This window comes from Carcharodon carcharias, chromosome 3 (assembly GCF_017639515.1).
Source record: "Carcharodon carcharias isolate sCarCar2 chromosome 3, sCarCar2.pri, whole genome shotgun sequence".
Classification (NCBI taxonomy): domain Eukaryota; kingdom Metazoa; phylum Chordata; class Chondrichthyes; order Lamniformes; family Lamnidae; genus Carcharodon; species Carcharodon carcharias.
Genome location: NC_054469.1, coordinates 156,675,580 through 156,688,442, shown reverse-complemented (window position 1 = coordinate 156,688,442; position 12,863 = coordinate 156,675,580). Strand labels below are relative to the sequence as shown.

The 12,863-nt window shown below is 44.4% G+C and overlaps 1 protein-coding gene across 3 annotated transcripts in view; it reads right to left on the bottom strand.

Moving 5' to 3' along the window:
* The window catches only part of LOC121276160 (DNA topoisomerase 2-beta-like), a 257,905-nt gene that overhangs the window by 190,475 nt on the left and 54,567 nt on the right, over nt 1-12,863 (bottom strand). The window contains exons 1-2 of one of the 3 annotated variants that reach the window (XM_041184228.1): nt 10,838-10,985; nt 332-520 (exon numbers count right to left, since the gene is read on the bottom strand). In XM_041184228.1, the coding sequence (XP_041040162.1) occupies nt 332-520; nt 10,838-10,981 (333 nt within the window). In that variant the 5' untranslated portion in view covers nt 10,982-10,985. Of the gene's footprint in view, nt 1-331; nt 521-10,837; nt 10,986-12,863 lie in introns of those variants that run through there. The other 2 variants (XM_041184226.1, XM_041184227.1) reach the window with 2 other exon arrangements.

Here is a 12,863-nt window from a genome sequence, read left to right as displayed (position 1 = left end):
AAATGAAAAAGTCACTTTCATTTAAAGTATGTAACAGACCTGTTACACCTGCTTGTTACACCTGCCCTAGCCATCTAATGCTGCAATGTCATGCTGTTTAACCTAGGCACCACAAGGTTGTGAAATGAAAGTGGGGTGATCAGAAATCACCAAGATCTCAATGGCTGCCACTATAGGAGAAAAAAAAACATTTTAAAAGCTAATACAACATCTGAACCTATTAGAAACTGGAAATTGAGTCTTCACTAAAATAATTAAAAGAATACCACTGACTTATTTCAATTCAACATGCAATGAATGCCACAGGAAAATATGTTAAAAAGTATCTCACCTGGGTTACAGGTTCCACAGAGCCAATGTACGAGTCAGGGCGGAGGAGGATATGTTCCAGCTGTGTTTTCTTCTGATAAACTCTCTCCACAGACATCTTCTTGGAAGCTTCTGACAACTTTTTTGAAGCGTCACTTTTAGCATTTATTTCTTCTTTGTTTGCAAGATTCTTCTGATTGCTGAACAATGTCTGCAAAAAAAAAATTGCTGAAATTTGCTACAAAAATTAAGAGCACCATTATTTGATTGTAGTAAGGTGCTGATAAATATATAAAATAGATATTAATGCTCCTAGATTAATGAAAGCATGTAGGTCAAATAATTTATCAAAGATAGTCCTAATCAGTACATTACGGAGCTCCTGACTTCATTTACACAGAAATAATTGTGGAAGTGTGAACAACTTCTTAATGTTCAATTTCCAAGATATTGTGACATATTAACAAAAAAAATCCTACAAATGCAAAGCACTACTGATAGAAGTTTATTTAGAGTGAGGTCTATCAGAATTCACTGCTGAGTTGTCCCCACCTGTATCATGGATTGTGAATGGTCATTAGCAGCGGTGATATTTCAAGTTTCTTTTTAACTTCACTAAAGCCTAATAAGAAATTGAATTATTACCGAAAACAATTTAAATCATTTTCAGGATTTTCTTCTGCCACTGTTCTTTCAGGGGATAGACGAACAGTTTACTTATAATTGTCTGTCTACTGATCTAATCATTAAAAGATGCAAGAAAGGCGCATACTAACTCACTCAAGAATCAAACAAACTAAGTTAAAATTAGTTGTGTTAACAGGAAGATGACAAAGAAATTTACCTTTTCCAACATGTTAAAACCCTGATATCAGTATGATATTGATAGTTACTCTTATTTGGTTACTACATGGATACAGAATACAATATGTTTATGGTGGCATAGTGGTTGTGTTACTGGGCTACTAATCCAGAGGCTTGGACCAATAATCCACAGATAAGGGTTCAAAACCCACCACGTCAGCCAGGGAATTTTAATTTAGTTAATATAAACAAGTCTGGAATAAAAAGCTCAATGTCAACAATGAAACTATTAGATCATCGTTTAAAAAAAACAACTTTGTTCACGAATGACTGTTAGGTAATGAAATCTGCAGTCCTTACCCTGCCTAGCCTATGTGAGCCTAACTGCCCTCTGAAATGGCCTAGCAAGCCAGCCATATTAAACTGCCTCAAAAAAAGCCTAAAATGATTAAAACCAGACTAGATCACCCAGCATTGACCTAGGCAGTGGACACAACAAAGGCACAACCAAAGCCCTGCAAAGTCTTCCTCAATAACATCTGGAAACTTGTACCAAAATTGGAAGAACTCTCCCACAGAAAAGTCAAGCAACAGCCCGACAGAGTCACACTCACTGAATCATACTTTACAGCCAATGCCCCAGACCCGATCCATCATCATCCTTTTGTGCATCAGGGCAGTGCCACCAGTGGTAATGCTAAATGGAATAAATCCAGAACAGCTCAAAACTGGACATCCAAGAGGGATTGCAGGCCATCAGCCGCAGCAGAATTTTATTCAACCACAACCTCAAGATCGGGCATATCCCTCACTCTATCATTACCATCAAGCCGGGGACAACCCTGGTTCAACGAGGAGTTCAGGAGAGCATGCCATGAGTGTCACCAGGCATAATTAAAAATGAAGTGCCAACCTGATGAAGCTACAATGCAGGACAGCATATTTGTGAAATAACAGAAACAGCTTGTGATAGATAGAGCTATGCGATCTCACAACCAATGGGGGAGAATTTTCCCCATGTCGGGCAGGCCGCTGGCAATCTGCACTGCACTGCCATTTTACGCAGGCGGGCCAAATAAAGCCTACCCAGCTTGTTTACCAGCTCCCGGGGACAGCAGGAGTGGGCGGACGGTGGCGGATCAGCAATGGCGACCCGGTGGCCTGTTTAAAGGCCAAGCTGCAGCCTCTCCAAGGCTGCTTTACATGGCCAGAGGTTGGGGCCAAGTCATATCCAGGCGGGCCATGCAGGAGGGTAAGGTGGGTGGGTCCATGTACGCCCAGGTTTTCTGACGAGTGCCTTGCTGCCCTCCTCGAGGAGGTGGCAGCACGGCGGGAGGTGCTTGTCCTCCAGGACAGGAGGAGGAGGCCACCCCACTTGACCAAACATGCGTGGGAGGAGGTAGCGGAGGTCAAGAGCTCCCACGACGTGGTGTTGCGCTCATGGATCCAGTGCCGCAAGCGGTTTAATGACATACTGCGCAAAGGAAGAGTGAGTAGCGTGTGGGCATCCTTCACTTCAGCCAACATGTAAGCTTTTCCCCCGGCGCCCCACCCATGTCCGACTGGCCTGAAAACAATGAGCCATTGACGGCATGTGTCCTTAGCTGGGCAGGCCAGCAGATATTCCATGTGCGTTGGACAGCCTGAGAGGGTAGTGATGAGATGGGCTCAGCACACACAGCATGTGGTAGACTAAGACCCACATGACTGTGGTGGGGGCAACTGGAGGATCTGCACCCAGGCGCAGTGCTCGAACTCCAGACATGTGGAAGTCAGGGTGACAACATGGTGGGAAAGGGTCTTCAAGGTGGCGTGGAACAGATCGATCTGCTGCTCTCTGCTTTCCACGTCATTGTGCCTCCTTGCTAAGGCAGGTTAAATTGTGTGCTCCCAAGTGTGATGAAGGCAGCATGAAGCCAAGGGGGTGGGCGGTGACAAGGACACACCTGGCAAATTTGTGTGAGTGTTCGGCAGCAGCAGGGTAAGGGTGCATTGGACCCCTGCAATGGCCAACTGGGCTTGGGATAGGCCGGCCGCAAGGAGATTCATGGTATAAGTATCACTTATTAATTTTCTTTTCTCATTTCCAGGAGAAGAATTCTGACAACACTGCCAAGCAGGTGAGGACAGGCGGTCGGCCAGCCCAGGTAGTGCTGCTTAGCAGCTTCGAGCAGCAGGCCCTCGACCTAGAGAGACGCCATGCACCCAGGTCCACTGGAGCCGGAGAGGCTGAGGTTCCACGAGCAGGTATGTGTGGCTAGCACTCACGTCACCAGTAGTCTCCCTACAGCAATGGTAGCGCTGATTGTTGGGTGAGTGACATTACCAACATGGCTTGCCCATTGCATGTGGAATGATGAGCGTATGATGATCTGGGGGACAGGCATGTACATTGACATTTTCTGCACACTAATTGATCAAATTTCTTTACTCTTCCTTTCAGCATCAGCAGTGCAGGGCCGGGACCCAGAACAGCAGGGGCCCCCTCTGACACCTGAGAGCCATGAAGTGTCAACATCACCAGCGTCACACCATCCCTGTCAGGCAGGAAACAGCACAGATACTGTCACCTCGGTGGGCATGAAGTCTTCGGCTAGTGTCCCGGGGCACAGCGGTGAGGGCACTTCACAGTCACTGGAGGAGCTGGCGTAGACAGAGAGTGCCCATTGCGCAGCAGTCAGAGGACTGCAGGGGCCCAGGCACATGCTCAGTCCGTGGCTGATGATGAGCCTCTGGAGTTGTCCACAATGCGGCCAACTCATGAGATGCGGCTGGGTGTGCGGGGCCATCTGGTGGAGATACATGAGGCTGTGCTTGGCTTGGTGTCAGTGGTGGAGGAGTCTACGCGGACCGTAGCCAATGCATTGAGCATCATGCATGCCATACTTCCTCCATGGAGAAAGTGACAACGCTCATGGAGAAGCAGCTCCAGGGACAGGATCAGGTGCTCGGACCTGCAATCCCTCACAGCAGCGTTGACCTGAGGTACTCAATGCCCATGTGAGCGGTGGTTTGGGCACCAGCTCTCCCACCTCGGTGCCTATCCATCTACGGTGAGCAGGAAGGGCCGAATGGACCTCACGTTGGTGGAGCAGCTGCCTGTCGTCTCTGCGGGCACCTTTCAGGGCTCCTCCGTCCCTCTGCTAATGACTGCAGCACCCAATGAGGCAGCTGTGGAGCTGGCAGCTCCCTCCTAGGTGGGGCAAGCACAGGCTCCATGGACCAGAGGACGTCCACCTAGGTCATCGACGAGGGCAGCAGAGAGAGCAGACTGTCTCAGATGCCAGTGCCAGCGAGGGGGCACCACAAAGACGTAGCACCCGCAAAAATAAAATTAAGGCACCTTAGGCACACACTGGGTTCATCACTGGTGGTTTTTTTGTTGGCCTCCCATTGAGCTCCTTCTGATTGTGTTTGCAATGTGACATCATTTTATTTGTGTTATGTTAAGAGACTTGTGTGAAAACATTAAATCAAGATTGTCTAACATGGCAGGGGGTGCCTCTTTTCTCGGGCATGTGGGTGGATTCCTGAGACGTTATGAGTGATTTTGTGACATTGACATTTATTGACCAGGCCCATCATCAATGCTCCTGTCCTGACAGATTTGGCATTAATGTCTCCAGTATGGAAGCTGCCGCCCAGGCTTGCGTTGGAGGTCCATATGTGCTGTGCTAGCTGAAGGTTCTTTGGATTTGAGCGTCCCAGGTGTCCCTGCAACCCTGGAGTATGCCCGGGTCAGCGCCTGTCCCTTCAGCATTTCCCTGTGCGTGCTCATCCTCGGACTGACTGCTGGACTCATCGTGTTTAGCCGCAGCTACTCCATCTACATCTTCTTCGTCCACAGCGTCCCACCTTTGCAGCGCAAGATTGTGGGGAGCGCAGCATGCAACCATTATCAGGAACACTTGATCTGGGGGATACTGGAGTGCGTCCTCGGAATGGTCCAAGCATCAGAAGCACATTTTGAGAAGACCAATGGCTCTCTCTACCACAGCCCATGTGGAGACGTCACTTCTATTGTACCGCTGCTCAGCTTCTGATCTTGAATGACGGAGAGGCATCATGAGCCACTTTCTGAGGGGATAGCCCTAGTCATCAAGCAGCCATCCATATAGCCGGGCTAGAGCACTGAAGAGCCCCAGAACCTGCGAGCATCTGAGGATGTTGGCATCATGGGAGCTGCCTGGATACCTTGTGCAGACATGCAGAACCTGCAGCTTGTGATCACACACCATCTGCACGTTCATGGAGTGGAAGCTCTTCCTGTTGACGAAGGCACCGGGCTCACCTGCTGGTGCCTTGATGGCCACATGTGTGCAGTCTATAGCACCCTGGACATGGGGGAACCCAGCAATCGCAGCAAAGCCTCTGGCTCGCTGTGTCTGGCTGGCCTCGTCCCAGCGGTAGTGGGTGAAGATCAATGTATGCCTGAACAGAGCGACTGTGACCTGCTTGACACAAGGGTGGACAGCTGATTGGGAGACACTGCAAAGATCACCCACCGACCCATGGCAAGAGCCGGAGGCATAGAAGTTGAGGGCAGCTGTAACCTTTAGAGCCACAGGCATGGGGTGTCCACCCACAGTTAGCTGAGATCTCTGACCCAATCGTCTAACAGATATATTTGACTTAACAAACAGAGCCTCCTTCGGCATTGCACCTCAGGTATATTGAGGTAGCTTCTTCTCTGCCTGTATGCCCTAGCAGCAGGATAGTGGCGTCTTCTGTGGCCCCTTCCGCCTTGGACTACCTCTTGACCCTTCGCCCCTTGTGCCTGTGCCTGTCCTCCCAAAGGAGGCTCCCCTGGAGGCTGAATGTGCACTCCTGGCCTCCTCCCCCTTCTAGCCCTCCCTTCCTCTTCAGAGGTGGTACCCAAAGTGGTGAGATCACCTTCCATTCCCAGGCTCAGGGAGGTTTCCTGAAACCTACAGGCCCCAAAACAAATCCTTACTGCAAAGTGCTGACCTGAAGGTTGAGTCCAGTCCAAGCAGCTGGTATGTGTTTTGAAATTTTCCAGCTCACACAGGCAAGTTTCACTAACTTTGGAACACTAACTTTTAAATCTGTAGAATCGCGAGCCCACTGAGCCCTCTCCTCCCGCCCGTGGATGAGCCTCATATAAATCTCTGCTAGCCGCCTGCCTGTTGTGCCCATGCGACGAGCCGAAGATCGCACGGGCAACGCAAAATCCCCATGAATTCAAGCCTCAAGGGCCTTAAGTGGCCCGTTAACGAATGGTGGACGCGCAACAGACATCATTGCACGCCTGCCCACTGAAATATCGTTATGGCGCGCAGTGACATCAGGACGTGCACCCAACGTCACCACGCATCATTTTACGTGTGGGTCCTGCCCCCACATGCCAACAGTAAAAATCTGCTTATGGAAAAGATCAAAGCTCTGAAGTTCTGTAACATACACTTACGAATGATAGTGGACAATTAAACAACTAACAGGAAGAAGAGGTTCCATGAACATCCCCATCACTATGATGGAGGATTCCAGCACAGAATGCAAAAAAAAAAGGCTGAAGGGTTTGCAACCTGCTTCACTCGAGGCTGAATTTATGATCTATTTCAGCCTTCTCCTGATGTCCCCCACAATAACAGATGTCAGAATTCAGTCTGGTGTTTCGACCGGGATGGGAGGAGTGCACAGTTGATCTAGCCCCACTACTCTACAAGGTCATACCATTAGTATAAAAGTTTAATTTACTCACCAACGTGGCCAATTGTTTACCTTCACTACTGGTACCAAGAATAAAAGAGACTTTAACCAGCCTTCTTTCAATAAACAACAAACTTAGTAGTTTATTATAAAACCATGCTCATCAAAGAGAAAGGCAAAGCTTATCAACAGCCAGCATGGAATATGAAATTATACTAATTACTCTTTTGAGATACCCTAAGTGACACACACACAAAACAATGAAAATAAAATAAAAATGGAGGAATTCAGCCAAAGGGTAAAAGTCAATGGTTCAAAGGCAAAGGATAGATGGTATGATATCAAGAAATGACTGACAGCAGTTGATATAGCGAAGGCTATGGTCCTAACAATATTCCAGACGTGATGCTGAACACTTGTGCTCCAGAACCAATTGCACCTCTAACCAAGCTGTTCCAGTACAGCAACAACACTGGTACCTACCCAACAAAGTGGAAAGCTACCCAAGTATGAAAAATCCAATCCAGTCAATTATTGCCCCATCAACAATAACTTGCTCAACAATGCTCACTTTGGGTTCCACCAGGACCAATAGGCTCCAAGCTCCATTCCAGCCTTGTTCCAAACATAAATAATAGCGCTGAATTCTAGAAGTGGGAATGACTCCCACTGACTGAGTGCGGCATCAAGGTGTTGTAGTAAACTTGAAGTAAATGGGAAAAAGGGGAAAAGCTCTGCACTGGCTGGTATCGTAGCGAGCTCAAAAGGGAGATGGTCGTGATTGTTAGAGGCCAATTACCTCAGCCCCAGGGCATCTCTGCTGGAGTTCCTCAGGACAGTGTCCAAGGCCCAACTATCTTCAGCTGCTTCATCAATGACCTTTCCTCCATCACAAGGTTAGAAGTAGGGATATTCGTTGGTGATTGCAGTGCTCAATTCCATTCTCAACTCTTAAGATAATGAAGTAGTCAATACCTGTATGCAACAAGACCTGGACAACATTCTGGCTTGGGCTAATAAGTAGCAAATAACATTTGCAGCACACAAAGCTGAGCAATGACCATCCTGAACAGCAGAGAGTCTAACTAGCCCCTGCTGACTTTCACCAGTATTACGATTGTTCGACCACCATTGACATCCTGAAGGAAGCCACAACCAGCAACTTACCTGAATGAGCCTCATATGCACTGGCTATAAGAGCAGTTCTGTGATGAGCAATTCCACTTCTGACTTCCCAAAGTTTGTCTATTATCACAAGGAACAATGCTGTATTGTGATGGAATACTCTCCACTTGCCTGGGTATGTGCAGTTTCAACACATCTTCACCTTTTTGCTCAACTAATCCACCTTCCTGAAGTCTTTTAGTCTTCCATGTTGTTTTCCAAACTTCCTACTTTTATGTCATCAACAAATCTCAACATTCTGGCCCTAAACACAAGTCCAAATCCTCAAAATATATCAGAAACAATATGGAACCAGATTCACTTCGGGGAAATAGTCTCCAATCCTCCTCCTATATGGGCAACATGCATTTATCTTAACTGTATCCTGTCTATCAACTTCCACTCCATGCTGCAATTTTTCCTCTTATGACATATACCTGGATTATTATAACAAGCCATACTGAATGCGTTCTGAAAATCCATATAAATTTCATTTATTGCATCCTTTTATCTAATTAGTCATCAAAAAGCTCTCATTCAGTAAACTGAGCATGTATAGGGGCAGGGTTCTTAGGCGCCACAGGAATGGAAGCGGGCAGGCTTCTATCAATATTGTCAGCCAGTGTGCTGGTTCCCCAGCTCCATCCAGCCCCAGGGTCATTTTCCTGGAAGCAGGATGAGGACAGCAGGGTCAACTCCCATCATGCAACTGGTAGCAAATTGAGCTAATTAAATGCCTATCGTCGGATGTCGACGAGGATTTTCCAGTAAGTCTCCAGATCCCAGCAGGTGATGGGGACAGTACAGCACCTTGGAGGCAGTCTCTCAGCAGGAGACCAAAGGGCCAGCACTCCTGGCTGACCTAAAGGCCCTGCTGCCTGCTTGGGTTTAGCAGTAGCCACGACCACCCTGCAGAGGTGCACCCCACTCTCCATCAGTGGTGGCCTGACTACAAAGGCCTGATTTTTATTTTAAATTTGAAAAAGTTGGAGAGAGGCAGCTCCATTTTGCAGCCTCCTCTCCTTTACTTATCTATCATGGCATTCTGCTGCTGCTTTCAAGCTCAAGGGTACCCTATTGGTCCTCCAGTTCTTTAATTAGACAGTGTGCCTGCCCTTTGGCCACTAACTGTCAATTCAGAGAAAACACAGATGTGTGACTGTTTCCAACACACCACAGGCTTCTGACCCCCAATTGAGCTTGACGGAGGTGTCCTGAAGCCTACAGGAAAATCCTACCTGTGGTCTCTGGTCAATTCAAGAAGGAGCAGGATATTTAGAACCAGAAATAGTTGAGAGGTGCAAGATAAGAGTTTTTGCAGGATAGTTTCAGATTCTGGGACAATCGTGACGGACGATAGTCATCTTGTGTCCTACATACTGCAACATTCCTATATTTTTTATGTAGAATTAATATTTTAAAAATTGCCCTAGAAAGGTTCAGCACATATAAGTAATCTAATCAATAAGTTGAATTCCGTTCCAAGTCTGAGAGTCAAGCAGCACATTAATACCATACCCAACTCTATATGTTAGCCACATTACGACTGTAAATCAAAAAGTGGAATCAATCTACGATGTCTAACCAAGTGACAGAAAAATGTAATTTTTGCATCCGTATCAATAAAAATTGGAAATAATAAGATAAGAATACGCTTATTAATTCCATTCAGCTGGTCTTGCATACAATAACTCTCACTAGTGAATAAGTTAGCCCTTACCCAAACGGAGCAAGAATGTGCTATCTTATTGACTTATTTCAAATTCACGATAATACTGGTAATGTGAAACAGACATAATTTTCTGGTCTAAATAAATTTAACTTTTGCTTTTTTTAAAAAAAGGGAAATCTGTTTGAATGAATTTCACGTCAGGAAATTTCAATTAGAAAGTGTTTAACCATAAAGTAGTTTCAAAGTCAATCCAATAGCAATTGGTCATGGTTCTTCTCCCAAATATTCAAGCATTTTTCAAAATAAGATCTAATCAGAATGGAGTTACTCAGTTCAAAACAGGTGACTGACATCAGTAATCAAATGTTTTCAAAGATTTACAATATTTCAATATTATATTGACAATTCAATACACTAAAAGTAAATACAATGAGGTATTAGCTTAACTGTGCTTCTTCCAACAGGAAGGACTAGCAGAATAGTCTGAGCAACATCTTAACCATGTGCGACCAGTTTCTCACTGAAGGTTAATTGCTTTATCTGTCTGATCAGCACATAATTGTTATTCTTCATTTGCTAAGCAGATTCTTCACAACCCATCCTCACTTGCAAAGCAACTTCAAGAAAAGGGCTTAATTCTGCAGATTCTGTTTTAGATTCCCAAAAGTTATCCCAAGCAGCTAGAAGAAACTAGTTTGGACAAAGCTGGAAACGTTGTTACACAAGACACCATGATTTGACTAAAATCTTTTCATATGGACTAGGAACCTGACTTTACCCTGAATATCAAGATGATCACTTCCATCCAGTTATCTGCAAATAAATCAAGGATTAAATTGTGGGCTACAACAAGCATTAACTATCACTCAAACGATATGAGTCAGAATTGTCTTGATAAACAGAACAGTATATTGGTCAACCAAATGAGGAGTTTCAGTTTTACAGGCAGTCAAATAAGTTTCCTGTGGAATTTTGAATCCATTGCATTCTTCAATGTAAACAAAACGTTTATCATTTCTGATACATTTCAAATTCCTAACAACATGACACAGCTTCTGGGCACTCAAGAGAGCAGCAGCTGTAAAATTTAAGCCTTTCTCCTGAAGTTTGGAAAGTAGAGATGGAATGGAAAGAATCTGCACAACAAATAGTGTGACATCCAGTCACAGATGATGATGGTCAGTTAAACACAGAAACATAGAAAATTAAGCAACTAACAGGAAGAGGTGGCTCCACGAACATCCCGATCTTCAATGATGGGGGAGCCCAACACGTTGCTGCAAAAGACGTATTTGTAACCATCTCCAGCCAGAAGTGTTGAGTGGATGATCTATCTCTGCCTCTTCCTGAGGTCCCCACCATCACAGAAGCATTAAACCTATGTGAACAATTGGTCACGTTGGTTATGAGTAATGTTGCTCAGATGAAGCAAAATACAGTTAGCATTTAATCAAAACCCATGAACACGTTCATGTGAAAATCATAGTGCACTCCCAGGCTGAAAGGAGTTTGAAATCAGGTTTATTGAGACTGCTTTCAAGGGTTCATCGTGATGCACACTTTTGTTTGACCAGAAAATGAAATTGAACAACTGACTTTCTAGAACTTAATCTCTGGAATCAACATTAATCATTCCAGGTGCAATCAACACCAGGCAGGCAACACTGCAATACAAGTCTGTATGCTTTTGAGCTGTGATGAAAGGTTACGACCTGAAATCTGGTTTCCCTCTCTACAGATACTGCCAGATCTGGCATTTCCAGCATTTTCTATTTTTATTTCAGATTTCCAGCATCTGCAGTCTATTGCTTTTGAATCTGCAACGCTTGCTGTCCACACCACAAAAGCATCAAAGATAGACTTTTTAAGCTAAAAATTTGGTAACCAGATATTTCTGATTTTTTTAAGAATAGCTAGCAGAGAAATAATCTACTGAAACACACCTGCTTTGTTGCAATAAGGTGCAGAAAAGGACAGCTTACAATTCACATCATGTTCTTCATCTCCTACATTTAAAAGATTGGGAAGAGAAAGTACAGAGATGGGATAGCAAGAAACAGCATGACAGAAAAGACATGAGAAACTTTGGTAGCATATCTTTATTTCAAAAATGTGCTTCAAAAAAGATGATGAGAAAAAAAGGGGGAGAAACCAAGGCCAAGAAGGTTACTTAGAGATAGTGAAATGAGGCCTTCTGCCTGACTAGCTACAGGTCTGGAAGGACTTCAGCTCATGATATATATGAATTAAAAATATGTTTTCTGCAGAAAAAGAACACATGCAAAATTCAATTCCAGAAAACTATATAATAAAAACAGAATGTTACCAATGACGAAGCAATAAGTTGCATGCCTTGGTAACACACTAGGAGTGTTATGCCATAAGAGCTTAACCTCACCTCAACCCGCCACTACCAAAAGGATGAGAGGTTTGCTAACATACCAAGCAGATTTGAGTGGAGGCAGGAGGAGCAATAGCAACATAAATACACTGGAAGGAAAAGTTTCGAGCAGAGCAGACCTGACTAGAATGACAAGGGGCAGAAAACACTGGCTAGAGTAGTTTGCAGGTCCCTGGCAGTAGTTACACTGTTGTGCAGGGTATTAATCAATAAATAAAAGAAGCTAATTACAAAGACAAGGCAATAATCGTGCAGGATTTTGATCTTCATATAGACTGGACAAATCAAATTAGCAAAATGGTCTGCAGGACGAACTAAAGGAATGCACTTTAGACAATTTCCTAGAACAACTTGTCATGGAACCAACCAGGAATAAGGCTATTTAGATTTATTTTAGGTTTAGGATAATAAAACAGGGTTAATTAGTAATCTCATAATAAAGGATCCCGTAGAGCTGAATAATAATGATAGAATTTCACATTCAGTCGAAGAGTGATGTACTTAAGTCTGAAACAAGAGTCATAGTTAAATAAAGCCAATTATAAAGATATGAAGAATAAATTGGCTAAGGTTGATTGGGAAAATAGATTAAAAGGTAGGCATTGATAAGCAGTGGCAAACCTATAAAAGAATAGTTTAAAATTAACAAATATACATTCTGTTGAGAAACAAAAACTCCACAGGAAAAAGTGATCCATCAATGGCTGACTAAAAAAGTTAAGGATAATACTATGATTAAAATAAGTATCTAATAATGTTGCAAAGAATAGCAGTAAGCTGTTGGGATAGTTCTAGAAACCAGCAAAGGACAGGCAAAAAAAATTGATAAATAGGGAAGCATCT